The sequence below is a fragment of the Trachurus japonicus genome, chromosome 24 (genome assembly GCF_045865225.1).
Source record: "Trachurus japonicus isolate A0001 chromosome 24, Traja_1.0".
Lineage (NCBI taxonomy): Eukaryota > Metazoa > Chordata > Actinopteri > Carangiformes > Carangidae > Trachurus > Trachurus japonicus.
Window position 1 is genome coordinate 15,568,291 of NC_140930.1, and position 15,019 is coordinate 15,583,309.

General features: G+C 39.9%; 1 protein-coding gene across 1 annotated transcript; it reads left to right on the forward strand.

Moving 5' to 3' along the window:
- Positions 1-8,745: 8,745 nt before the first annotated feature.
- Positions 8,746-12,792, forward strand: LOC146961721 (uncharacterized). The gene is made up of 3 exons (XM_085770743.1): positions 8,746-8,901; positions 9,470-11,295; positions 12,573-12,792. The coding sequence occupies exons 1-3, from the start codon at positions 8,762-8,764 to the stop codon at positions 12,764-12,766; spliced, it is 2,160 nt and encodes a 719-aa protein (XP_085626869.1). The 5' UTR covers positions 8,746-8,761; the 3' UTR covers positions 12,767-12,792.
- Positions 12,793-15,019: the final 2,227 nt, after the last annotated feature.

Here is a 15,019-nt window from a genome sequence, read left to right on the forward strand (position 1 = left end):
TTCTTGGATAAACTCACTGCTGTCATCTGTAGCAGTGGAGATGTATTTGGTGCTTCCTGAGTCTGTCACATGTCATTTCCTGAGGTTTTGTCACCTGAGCGTCACCACTCATCAGTCTGGGAAATCAATGGTGGGGGTTGACGTCTGAATGACCAATAGGAGCCGGCATGTCTCCTAGTCCTAGATCAAACTGTAGAGTAGGCCTAGATCTCATCTGTCAGCATCTCATTCAGTAAGATACTAGGCTACATCTGAAACACATCAAAGCGATATGATTTATTTATTACACAGTGTGTGTTGACGGACATGTGGAAAATTGTCCAGGTTTAAATTTTTCTATACAAAGTGACAATATTTGCTGTTGTTGATACAGAACAAGTACAGTACAGTAGGAACAATGAATTTGACCTGGTGCCCTGTCTTTCTTTTTGTTCCTTCTATGTAATATAAAGGCTGGATAATGATGCCACAACTGACTTCTATGGACTGTATCCTTGTTGCTACATTATGACTTATTTTTCTCTGAAACCAAATACTTTCTTATGGTAAATAATTCACTTTTGTTATATTTAAAACAACACATTTTAACTTTAAAGGAGCTATACACACAAACACACACACACAATCCAGCCATACATATAACCTCTTAATATTTCACTTCATGTTGAAAAGCTCCACTATGTTCATCATTGTTTATTAACAGTATATTTACATAATTTTGGCTTGGGAGTTGGTGGAGACCAAGAGAGAATATCAAGCTCACATTCACCAGATAGGCTAACCCAAAACATGATTTTTTTTCCTCTCTTTTCCTTGCATTGTGTTGGATTCACTAGTTCCTCTGAATGATTTAGTCAGAATGTCAAGATGATATTATCAAACAGTCAATTTTCTTCACTCTCATGTTCTGCTCTGCTCGTGTCTAACCTTTCCTCTCCTTCCAGATTTCCACTTGCTTCGTCTGTCCTGTTGACTGACTTCCTGTATTCCTGGTTTCCATTAGAAACCCGGCCTCCGATTGCATTTCCTATGAGGGGCTGAATAGGCTACATTATCACTACAACCATCAAGGTCAGTAGACCCCCCATGTGTGTAGCTGTTTGGACTATTCTCTGCCCTTTCACCAGAAATCCCCTCCATCATCTCAGAAGAGGGATGACAAATCACAGACAAGTGGCAGACATAATTGCACCGGGGCTAATTGCGCTGTCAAAGAAAGGGCATCAGGCCCAGGCGGCTGTGTGACTGAAACTCCTAATGGTGGCACAACAGGTGCTTAGGCTCACGTCTTGTGGAGAGGATCTATTATTATAATGAATGTGAAAGGTTAGTAAGGACTCAGGTACAGGTTTACCTTACATGCCACTCAAAAATCACTATTTGGCCCTTATGCTTCAGTTGGTAACAATTATTCAGTCATATTTGCTGGAACTGTCACTATATTCAGATAATCAGACATTAAATGAGTAATTTAGGACAAAATCCAACTCCTCTGGCTCCACCTACAGCCTGGAATCCTATTTGCCGAAATCCACCGCGACCGATGATTTTCCACCAGTTGGGTAGAGGGAGCAGGAGGAGCAGCCAATCACAGCTCCTACATGTTGTCGTAAGCCGACGAAAGTGAAAGTAAAGTCTGAGACTTGGTCGGACTCGGACATTACAAGACGATACACCGTCAGCTCCCTCTGTTTATTGTGTGAGTCCGGGGCCGCATCGGGTCCAGGCTTCAACATCTGCAGATCTGACCAGGTGAGAACGGTAGCAGGACTGAAGCAGCTTAGAAAGTGCTCAAACAGGCGATCGTGGGCTTTCAGAGGTTTGATACATTTACAAGAATGGGCAGAAAATAGAAATAGACCCGGCGTCTGTTTGAGACAGACTCAGCTTTTATTTGAGAATTTACGGTAGCCGACGGTCTGGAGTCAACTTTTTAAAATAACACTCACAGTCTCGGAGGGTGGATGTACTAACGTATTCACTAAAATTTTCGCTTTTTCCTCAACCATTCTTGAAAAAACAGTCCGTTAAAACATGCCAACCAGCATTTACAAGCTACCGCGTTTGAGACGTTTAGCCTCCAGCTAAGCCCCGCCCACCCGGATCTTTACAATCTGTGCAGTTCTCAGTGATGTGTCCTCTTCCGCTGTGCCATCATGACACCATGTCAGGTCGTACTTTATGTGGCCTGCACCTTTCTCTGGGCATCTGTCTCTAGAAATTAAGAGTGTCTCTTGCCGTTATAGAGATAACACTCACACCTATACCTCCTGCTGTTCTGTAACCTCACTGTCACTGATGATGTAAACTCCCGGATCAAGCTTATTTCAGCTGAACCAGAGCATTATTCCCGTTGTGGCCTGGAGACCTAACCCTAACCCTGCAGAAACCTCTTTGCAGTAGCGATCTGTCTGTTTCAGCATTGGTTTTAACATCCTTTTGTTGGTTTTTAAAGCTCTTAATGGTCTCAGTCTCACTACTTTTTTCATCAGATTTGCCGTTGGGTTCAGGTTCTCTGGTCGTGGCCTTTTACTTAAGCCCACAGTCAGAACAAAAACCAGCAGTGAGAATCATTTTATATCTATAACTAACTATGATCCACGTTGGGGCGGTGTTTAGCTCAGTTGGTAGAGCACCCGCCCTATGTGTTGAGGCTATAGTCCTCACTGCAGGCGGCCCCGGTTCAAATCCCGCGTCGAGCGGCCCTATCCTGCGTGTCATTCCCCCCCTCTCTGACTCCCATTTCCTGTCTCTCTCTGAACTGTCTTATCCATTAAAGGCAAAAAAAAGCCCCTAAAAATATTTTTAAAAAAAAACTATGATCCACGTCTGAGGAACAACCTCCCAGAGGACCTGAGGGCAGCACAGAGTGTTTTATAAGTAAACTCAACCAACCTTTGCCTGTATTTTTATTGTATTTCATTTATTTACAAAACTCTGATAAGGAATGAACTGTGTATTTTCCATTTAATACGAAACTTTTGTTTTTGGTAGTGTATTTATTCCTGTATCCCCCCCCCCCATACTTTTCTTGCTGGTTTTACTCACTTTAAACATGTCCGCTTTTAGCATTTTTCTTATGTCTTCAGTTTTATTAACTTTTTAATATCCTGACTTTTATCTTGGGCTTTAGTCTTTTAATCACAACACCTGTTGGCTTGTTTTATTTATCTTAATCAGCCTATCTTTACCTTTATTTGCTTATCTGAAAAGTCCTATAAAATGTAAGTCTGATTTGACCAGTTCAAACCGCATTAGGGCTTCTGTCTTTCACAGATATTTTCAAAGCCAGTTTGAAGAGCCATCTGTCTTCTGCAGCATTTTAGTTTTCAGCGTGACTGTCTTAATGCCTTAAAGACTAATTTGTTAGATTTTGTTCATACAGTAATTATAACATAATTAAATTCAAATGTCTGTAAGGATGAAATAAAGTAATTACATTTTATACTGACAGACAAGTCAAGTTCACTGTGACATCATAATATTCCCCCAAAACAACATAAAACTCCACAACACTCAAGCTGTGACTCAGGAGGAGTTAAAGGAGATAATTAGTGTATTCCTCCAACCTGACCGTTTGTCAGATGAATATGAGCACGAGGCAGTAATTCTAGATTTTACAGGAAGCACTTCACAGAAACTGCTACTTCTGTGCTTTAACCACAATATTTGTCTGAGATGCATGTCAAACGGTGTGTTAGCTCATGTATTACTCAGTAGCTCATTCACAGACATGATATGTCAGCTTACCCTTTTTATATTTTCATTTCATACTGTCTGTGTGTGTGTGTGTGTGTCTTTTTTTTCATTAATACACAGATTTTTCTGACTCACTCTCTTAAAATACTTTAGTTGCTCTTGGCGTAGACATAATGGGGCTAATAGAGCAGAATGTTATACTGCGACAGTTAATAAGAGTTGAAATTTATATCATGCAAACGTCCACTTCAATTTACTTTCAGTCACCACGCTTGAAGCACAGCGAGTCAGCCGAGCTCATTAATGTTCCTCTGCTGTTCCCTGACATTAACAACGGCTTGATACAAATTCTTTAAAACAACTACAAGTTAGCCACTGGTAAGGGAACTGCTACTATATGTTACTAACATATATCTGATTTGTACTTTTCAGATGAGTGCTTGAAACTATGTTAAACTGTGCAGTTTACAATGTGGCTTTGGTTAGGGGAGTTTACAAAATGTCATTTTATTTAGTAGTCATGGTGTGGAAAACTATGTGACTAAACTAAGATTGTCATTTGCTGCAGATGGATGGATGGATATAACATGTTTATATTGGTCATAAATGCATAATATATAAATACCACATAATGAGTAAATTATTCATGTTTATGTGATTTGTACATGTTAAATGCTTATATTGTATCCATACATTATACATTAGCTATACGCTATACAGGTGCATCTTAATAAATTAGAATATCATGGAGGTGAGCAGTCTACTCAGAATCCTTTTTTTGTTTTTGATTTACTGACTTTGGGGTTTTCATGTGATGTAAGCCATAATTATTACAATTTTAAAAAAAAGACTTTTCCATGATATTCTAATTTATTGAGATCTGCCTATACTAAAGCCAATCAAGATATGTTAGTATTATGTAAATGTAAAAGACAGACATGTATCTGTCAAATCATCCAGAGAGACATGTCCAAGCATATATAATTCATATAAAATTATATTAAATTTCATTATGTGGATAGTTTCCACACGTGTACATTTACAATTATGACATTATGTTGTAAAATTCGATCTTCACATACCCAGTGGATGTGATAATAATATGTACCCTTATATGTGACACATACAGAAACATCTTCTTTGATGTAGGGCCATATACATTATGCTACATTATGGGTATCCTCCACCGCACGATGAGTCATTCATAACACATGACCTGCTCAGGTGTCATCTTGGTCCTCGTGCTCGAATCATGTGTCACAGCCAGTGTTGCACCTGTGCTCCAAGTCATCAAACCTCCATTGTGACTCCACAGTGTGTTCACCTTCCCAGACTCTGCTCATGAACCTTGCTCCACACCTCCTGCTCCCTTGGATCCCTCCACCCTCCTTCTGCATCCTACCCTCCTGCCACTGACCTTGTTGACATTTAATTCAGAGAAGAAAACCATGAAACACAGAAATAAAACACTCCTGCCCGGCGTCATCCCTCTCCACCCGAGTCCAGAGCTTCTGTCTCCCCCACTGACATTCACGCACATCACATGGACCAAACGCAGCCTGGTGTGTCCCGAGAGGACAGGACCTGACCCATTACAATCAAGACTGCCAACCCTGACACAACCTCGGTAGTGTTCACAGCACACCAGCACAAACCAGTCATCAGGCTCCCACTGTGTGCTGCTCGTCTCACAATTGAATTATCAGCCTTTTCAGCTCCACTGGCATTCCCAGAAACTCAGCGGTGTTTGCTCACCTTTTTTTTCCAATGTCTTTTTTAATGCATGCATATGGAAGGGGGTATGAAGCACGCTGTTGGAAGGACAAGTGAATGATTAATTATTCAAAATTTCACCATGTGCAGGAACTGGTGAGGTGGAGGATGCCCCCTCCCACCTTTGTATGGACAGATCTATACACATTGAAACAAACATAGATGAGGCTTTACAAGTACATACTGTATGTGGAAAAATATCTTTCAGTCATGGAATTCATCAATACCCATGCGTTGTAAATAAAGTTGATTTTAAAAAGAAGAAGCTAGCTTTGGTTTTTACACCACCTCCTCATAATGCACCATATTTTAATGTTTAAAGCACAATATAGACAGAGGGTATTTAAAGGAATAGTTCACCAAGAAATGAAATTCTCACAAGGGTCTCTTGAGGGTCAGCATGACTCACTCTCACGCTGATGAATACTCTGGAGTAGATTTTTATTCCTCAAAGTGCATCTGGAGACCCGGGAGGCCAGTTTGTAGTTCCAATGAACTCCTTATATGAGAGTCAATAGCGCCTGACACAAAAAGGTCCATAAAACTACACAAAAACCTTGTAATATTCCTCCATACTGCTCGTTTTGCCTTGGGCGCGTGCTCTCATGTTCATGTGATGCACATGTGAATCGCGTGAGAGCGTGCCCCCGGCAAATTCAATACAGGACTGTTTAGGCTGTAAAAATGTCCTAAATTACGTAATTTCCAGTAAACTCTGGACTATATCCTTTCAGGACACTTAGATTGCAGTGGACGAGCAGTGTGGAGGAATATTAAATGGTTTTTAATATAGTTTTATGGACGTTTTTGTGTGTTGTGCTATTGACTCTCATATAAGGATTTTGTTGGACTACGAACCGGCCTCCCGGGTCTCCAAGATGCACTTTGAGGAATACTGTACTATTCCTTTAATGGTAGTCGAGAGGGGAACATCTATTGATCGTCGATCTTTGTAAAACAACTACAGCTCTCTGTTTTTGTTGTCTTACCCCCTGACAAGATGTCAATTTCCCACCAATTTGCCCTTCTCCATGTCTGTCCTCCCTGGACCCAGAGCCGTGTGATATAGCTGTAACACTGATCACAGACAAGTTGTGACTGCTCTTCTTACCCACCTCATTACCAAACAGGCCCAGGGTCTCAAGAGGTCAGGGGTCACTTAGTATAGTATAGACCCTCCTGATAACGGAGTGTGTCCAGAGAAAGACAGGGAGACAAGAGGCTGTGAAGAGGCTTCGAGGGGGAGGTAAGTGGAAATGAGTCCAGTACGTTGGATGACAAAGATGATGATAGTGGCGGTATGCGGTGTGTTTGTCACGTTGGTGTCTGATGAGATCTCGCTCTTCTTGTTGTTGTTGTTGTTTTAGTCATTTTACTTGTGTTTCTATGACATTTCTATAACTTGCAGGTTCTGATATGACAGAACCTGCAAGTTATAGAAATGAAGAAAGAGATTCATGTTTAGCAGCAGTTTTGATGAACTGCTGCTAAACATGAAACTTCTCTTCATGTCCAGATCCAGTCTCATTCATGTCTGCAGCCTCCTGCTAAGCCAGGTTCTCACTTCCTCTCCACAAAAAGATGTTTGTGAGAGTCATCAAAGAAGGTTGCGGGGTTCTTGCAGCATCACTGTGCTAATGTTACTAGACTTTTTTCATAAAATGCAGCCTCTAATGTAGCCTCAGGGTGGTGTGCATGATGCAGAACAAGACTAGTTCAAAACCTGGCAGAGAGAAGCAACAAACTAACTTTATTTTTTCAAGCTATATGTTCTTTCCTTTATTTCAGTCACAGTGAGAGAGATGAGTTGAGAGGACAGACATATAGGCCTAGGGCTGAAAACAAAAAATATGTATATTCATCAATCAATGCTGAGAGAATCTGCACATTAAATTCACATTTCCTTTTGATTGGTTTACATTTTAACTACTAAGAGATCTTCCACAGTCAAATATTTATGTGATGATAGTTGGTGCCAAGTGGCTGCGTTTTGTGCCTATGAGTTGCACCTGGCTGCATGCAGAAACACACATAGGCCTATAGCTAGAATTAATGTACAGCTGCTATTGTATTGTTTTTGTTAATTTTTTTTATGTGCTCATTCTGCGTAAGCATTCATGAATAGCATTCATGAATATATCTAACTCCACTAGGAATTGTGCATGTTGTTATCTGTGTTCCATTGATAATGAGTGCTTTTTACTCGCTCACCACCAAAACTCTTATCACCTGTTATGAAACTGAAAGAGTTTGACGGCTGGCTCAGTAAACCCAGAGTTCCACCCCACCACCACTCTAGTCTGTGACATCATTTCACTATGACGTCGGTCGCTCGTTCTACAGTGTTCTAAGTTCTAAGTCACTTCGTCCTCAACAAACTAAACACAACTGCGACTGGACCAGCGTTTTTTTTTTTTTTAATGGAAGACAACGAGGTAGGCTGCTATTATTATTTTATATCATAAAATATGTTTTGTTTTGGTCACACGCCATTGTGAAACTTTGTTCACTACACTCTCCTCCGCGCCTACCTTAGCTTAAGCCTAAACATGGAACTGTAGGAAAACTAAAATAACAAAGTCTCAAAGAAAGACAACAAAACAGAGTTTGAACTCAGGTATCAGATCAGACTCAGCAGAGATAACATGATAGGCTACTGCCTTGTTCAAGCTACAGGTGTTTTCACTAACAAAATCATTTAATTTGAGGACTTTCCCATTAATGCTTGATGTGACTTACCTGTAACCTGAGCAGTGGTCTTATGAGCCACAGTAATCAAGATATCAAACATCTGTGGGGGTGTGATGGCCAGACCATATAATGTGATTTGGTGTTAAATGAAATCAATTGCAAAATGCAAAAAAAAACAAAGTATAATGTTTTCTAAAACATATATTGAAAATAACACAAAGACAAATCAAATGCTGAAAATGAAAAATCGAATTTTGATTCCTGCAACATGCATAGCAGTGCTTTTGACATTGACAACAATCATTGTGTGATTTTTATTTTAAAATGACTTTGTGCTGCTGTAACGGTACCAAACTCAAGATTTTTACATTTATATTAACAATGTTTTTCTAAGGAGCTCGAAACAGAACTCCTATAGTGACACCAAAGGAATACTCATGTCCATCTGTGTAGCTGTTTGGACACATCATCATGGACATCTAAGTTGTGTCCATCACTTACAATATTTTTTATCTTGAGAGAAATGGTTATATGAAAAAAATGTAATAGCCTACCTTGTTTTGATTTTTGTCTTTCAGATTGAATTCAAACTCTCACCATGACAGAACAACAAGCCCAGGATCAACCAGGCTGTTCTGCTGCACCGATGCAGACAACTTTACATGTTGACCTGCCACATGCTGATCAAGAGGATGTCTTACTTACCATCAGTCAATTTCTGATGCAAATACCAAGACAGTGAGTACAACCTCTTAATATATAATACAAGTTTTCCAAAAAGACTACATCAATACACATTCATGTGGTTATAAAAATGACCTGACGACGCTACACAACGAAACGCGTTGTTTGCCACAAATAAATCACAGTAGAGTGAATCCTAACAGTGTGCAGTGGCTGCTTATTTTTCACCTATTAGTATTTGGGTCAATGACTGATTATTCAGATAAAAAACTGATGTTTTAGGATAAATCCTTCTCAGTGTTGCAACAATTCATTAAAATTGAAGTGTAGAAACACAGCAAAAAATGGAATGTTGGTGGTTCTGGTGTTCACTTAAATCCACTGTAGGTGGATCAAATGATCAAATATATATCGTTTGTGGTTTCACCATTTGACATTGTCAGGCCATTCAGTCTGACTTTTGTTAAAAAAAATTATGCAAATGATATAAAACCATTCTGAATACAAAATCTACATTTTAACAAATCTGATGCTTTTAAAACGTTTATTTATTCATTTATTTTTACTCATTAAAAAAAAAAAATTTGTCACTGACCCATTCATGTCCTTTGATTTCTTACAGGCATTGGGACTCACTGAGAGACCAGCATTTGACCTTTGCTACGTTGAGTGGACTGGCTTTCTCTTGCATGGACATCATCCAGACTTTTGCAGAGGCCATCTTGGACGGTGTTTTACCACAAGTCTACAGATACAAGAGAGAAAACAACGACTCTTTTTCAACTGACATCAGAATAACCGAGGACCAAATCCACACATACCTGGACGGTTCTGTTGGATGGGCGCTGACTAAGTGCATGAAGACTAATGTGCAGAATTTAGTGTCTACCGAGTTGTTCTCAGAGTTACTTGTGAGACACATATCAAGGTCGGTCAACTCAGTCCTGACTTTGACCACTCAGGCTCCCATCGTGGAGTCCAGAGTGCCGGTGTTTTTTGTCAGCGGCTGTGTGACTTCCATCAGAGACCTTAAAGATATGGCTTTCCAAATGGCCATCATACTTATGACAGCCATCAACGCTCCGCCACAGCCTGAAGATCAGCTGAGCCTGACTGAACTACGTGAGCTCAGCATGGAGGCCGAGCCGCCCGTTCTCTGTGAACAATCCAACCAAGAATTAGTGAAACTTTTGGGGCCTTGTATGATTCACAGGGTGATGGCCCTAAAAGGTAGAGCTCAAAGGACACTTAATGAAATTAGCTTAAGCAACCACAGAGATGTCTGTATTAGGGTTGGGATAAACACACATGTTTTGACTGTGGAAGATGATGAATCATGTGAACATGAGCCTTCCGTGCCTGACTGTAGTGGACAGGATGCCGCAGCAGCCACCACGCCTGACAGCCAGGAACCCAGCCCAACATGCTTTTCAGTTCTTAATGTAATGGACCGTTTGCATAACCTGACGGACTTAGACACGATCAAGGAGATAACTGAGGAACTGGTAGCGGCGTTTTTGGAGGATCAGCAGAGGGCAGCACGTACATATGGCTGTGAAGAAGTAGAGCTGGAGGATATTGACAGAGTTCGATTACGAGAATTCACAGACAGAGTCTTTCATGTGGTAATGAGTGGACAAAACGTCCAGAGTCCCAAAGTGCCAGACGGAGCACACACTTGTGACACTGTGACCAGTGGGCAGCTGAGGAGAGGGATGGACACTGACCCACACTTCATTGCTCAGACCCTTTACATGAGGACAGAAGAGCTTGTTGCTCGTTGTGTTCTGCAGGTTCTCCTGTGGTCGGCACTAGAATCACAGATGTCTACTCATGCGTCTCTGTCCTCTGCTCAGGACGACTTGTTGTTGAACTATGATTATTTTCGTGTACGAAATGCCATGGGAGACCGTTTTGAAGGGCCATCTAGGATACTTTCTTATGAGACATATGAAATATTGAGTGACGGCAGTGACCCACCACACCACGAGGAGCCGTACATTGTTTTAAGGCGAGCTGTGAAGATTTGGCTAAGACTTTGTATGCTTACTGTGGCAGGGGTTTTGAAAATCAAAATATATCATAATTCGATTAAAAAACTTTGTAAGGGTATTGAAGCTTCCTATTTCGACGGGATCCTGTTTGATAAAATCAGTGATGACATCAGCCAAGCTCTCTTTGACGACCTCCAGCCGACCTGTTGTTCTGCACATATGATCTACTGGGCAGCGGTGACGGCGCATCCCGGCTTTGAGGTGGCTGTTGTCAATGTTTTGAAGACACTGCCAGGAATGCCCACGTCATCACCGTCACCACTTTGTAGACGTGCTGCCAGAAAAATGATCTGTGGTTTCTTCAAGAAATGCAAACGACTGTGCTGCAGGGAGACCCACAAGATCACGCTTGTCATTGCTCTAAGCAGTGACTTGACTGACAGTGACATCGATGGTAAGTAACAAAGAATTACCATGGAAAACCTCTTTAAAAATTAAAAAAAAAAAAACTATATACAGCTCTGGAGAAAATTAAGAGACCACTCCCAAAATGATCAGTTTCTCTGGTTTTACTATGGGTACAGTATAGGTATCAACTACCGACAACATTTCTCCCAAAATTGAAATAAAAATATTGTCATTTAGAGCTTTTATTGGCTGAAAATGACTAAACTAGTCTAAATAATCAAAAATATCAAGTCTTTTCAGATCTTGAATAATAATAATAATAATAATAATAATGCAAAGAAAACATGTTCATATTTATTCCTAAACAACACAGCAAGAATATTTTAACTCAGGAAGAGTTTATAAATCAGTTTTTGTGGGATAATGTCAATGTTTAATCCCAGCAATGTTTTTTATAATCTTCCTATAAAACCAGATGTGGTTCAGGTGATGACCTCATCAGTGTCTCATTAAAGCAGAAGTAAGCAATATTTTTGTGTTAATATAAGTCTTAAATAGTTATATCTTCCGACAGCAATCACTTACATAGAGTGTTTGGACCGAAACACGGGTCTGTCAGTCCCTCTGCTCTGCTCTGAGCCGAGGAGAAAACTTTTCTCGTATCCTACAAGTTTTATCCAATGAGGAGAGAGAACGGCATGAAGGGCTGTGTGTGCAGCCAGAGCCAGTCTGGTGCAGCCAAGGGATGCGCCTGAATGTGGTGACATAGGGACGAGGGCGGTTATGGTGCGTTCAAGGCAGCCCGTAACTCGTGTTTTTCCGACCTGTGAAGTCGCACCAGTTCGATCTGGTAAGAGTTCACGGTTCAGAAGTTACGAGCGGCCGTTATAGTGACTTTCACAGGTAAAACAGGTCGGAAAAACACGAGTGGGTTGCCTGGAACGCTACAAAGTCGTAAGTCGTGACTTGAAGCTGTAATTTACGGTTTCAAAAGCCTGCCTGGAACGCAGCATTAGCGAAAACGACCGGATCGCTTACTTCTGCTTTAAGTAGAATGAGTTGTGTTTGTGTTGGTATTTAAAAAAGAAAAGAAAAGAATGACCGTCATACATGTAGAGATGATTTTAAGAAATATTTGTGAAAATGATCTCTTATTTTTTTTCCAGAGCTATATATAGTGTATACATTGTGAATCTGAAAGGTTCTATCAGGATTTCTATACTAAATCACTTTATTCATTGCAGTGTTCATTCAGTGAGGCAGTTATATACTGTAAGTAAATAGAAGCAATTAATGTGAATTTTCTGTCTTTGTTTTCCACAGAACATGTTGGGAGAGACCAATGCCAGTGTCTAAAGAGAATATCTGGCCTCATCAGAAGGAAGTTTTCCTCCTTTAGGAAGATGTTCTCCTCCGCTTCTGGATCAATGGGCAGCCTATTCCACCCTTGTTGTGGAGTCAGTAAAGCTCCAGTATCCATTAGAGTTCTGGCCCTGCAGGACGCTACAGAGATGTGACCTTCTGATACAACTAACCACATGAAACAGGCAAGTTAAGAGCTCTTTTCAGATCTTTTAAACCTATGAATTGCTGAAAGTCTTGGTATATGACTCTCTCATCTGATCTATCTGCTCACTGACCTGTTGTTAGTAGAGCTCCAGCCTGAAAGTGCTGATGTAAAACTACATTGGAAGATGGTTTTTGATTCTTATAACGACTGATAAATCATCTTAATGGATGAATACTTCTTTTTCAATATTTTGTGATTACAGGACAGGCCCAGACTTTTGAACCCAGTCACAGGTGCAGCAGCAGCAACAACATAAAAAAAACAACTTTAAACTTTATTGTAAATATACTGAATAAAACTGAGGCACATTACATGGCTTTGCTTGTGGCTTTGTGCTCCCAACACCATCTGATTTTACTTGTTCATAATAATAAAACAAGGAGTGTAATAAAAATTGCACTCCTCACATAAGTGAGAGCGTCTGTGGCCTTTCACTGATGCTTTGTGAAAAATATATCTTTTCTCTTCACCACTTTTTCCAAACACATTATCACACATTAACACAGTGATGCTTAGTATCTGCCATGCAAATATTATGTTGCTTGGTCTTAAGTAATACAATAAATACCAAAAAAGAAAAAGAAGATGTAAGGAGCCAGCTGAAACAAAGACAAACTGCTTATTTATTTGGTGGAGAAAATTATTTAGTCCATTAACTAAACAAAAAATTCTTAAACACTAATTCTGTGTTTTTGGCACTAAAATAATTTGTCAATTTCAATATGACTAAAAGCTACTCCAAGGTCATTTTCTCCATGTAATAAATATACATAAATGTATTGCATATTATGGATCCATACTGTTACTTTTTAACTGTATTGGTTCAATACATTTTAAAAAGAAGGAATCCAACTGTTGCTTTGAGTCCTTTTTAAATTTCTTAAATGTTGCATTTCCTCATAAACTGCTCTTTTATCTCTATTTTTCTGTTAATTACTTTGAATAAATCAGTGTCCTATGTAATATAAACTTACCTTGCATTGTGTGAAATGAGTCTGACAAGGGAACCATGAGAAAATCGGAATTCAAAGGCTGCAGTTAAATGAAAAGCATCTCACCATGTAAAGATCAGTGCCTCGGGAAGATGGGAAATTAGTGGGCGAGACGCCGGCTGATTCCAGCTGGGAGCCTTAAACCTCCTGTGCAGCTGCTATATCCGGGAGGGAGGAAGAAAAGTTGTCTTCTGATGCTTTCAGTCAGGCGATAAATCTAAGAGTGGATGCATCTGCCTGAAGCTGAGAACAAATGTAAAGCTGAATGATATGTGTTCTACTGTAGGTCTTCATACCATGACACACAAAGCACCATTCGCCACATACTAAACAAAAAGCGAGGTCATGTCAAGGTAAACACAGAATTGCACATTCAACTGGGATAAAAACACTAAGTTTGTGTCACAGCCATGTAACAGATGTGTTGAGCAGCCTCCACTGCTTCTCATTGTGTTTGTCTTCGTGGTGCTTTGTTGACTCACAAGTATATTGTGCTGCTTTCTCAGTCCAAAGGAATACCTGTGGAAATGAAAATACAACAGAAGCTCCACCATCAAATCATGGTTAAACTTTGTAGATCTACTTTTATTCATATCATTGCCAGATTTTTTTTATTTGATTCGTCATTTTCTTTGTAGCAGCCAGAGATAGGGAAGTCTGGGGCTCACTTGTGGATCTGCTGCCCCAATGACGCGATCACGGATAAATGGTTGATGATGAATTTTCTTTATAACAACACTAACTTGTAAAGTTTGTTTGAATTTGCTGATTATGTTCATAATATACTTATCTATCTTTAGTTTTTATTACTGCCTCCTATGATAGTGTTTAACATTGAGTTAAAACCAACATTATGGTAGTGTAATTTGATGCACTAATCAGTTCATTTTCAAATAGAAACACACACCTTGAACAGCCAAGAATATATCATATTGTTTTCATATTTCATATATCTCATATCACATTTTTTAATATACTTACAGTATATGATGTAATTCACGTGGTTACATGGCAATCTAGTCTATTCTAATCACTTACTTACTAAGAAGACTCGGTCCTTAGTACATTTTTGTAAGAACACAATACTGCTGCTGCTGCTGTTGGTGGTCACAGAGTCATGTCATGGCCGTGACACAGAGATGGGCAGCAGTGGTTCAGTATGCAGCACTAAAGAACTCCTTTTACAGATGGACACAAATGCACCACGG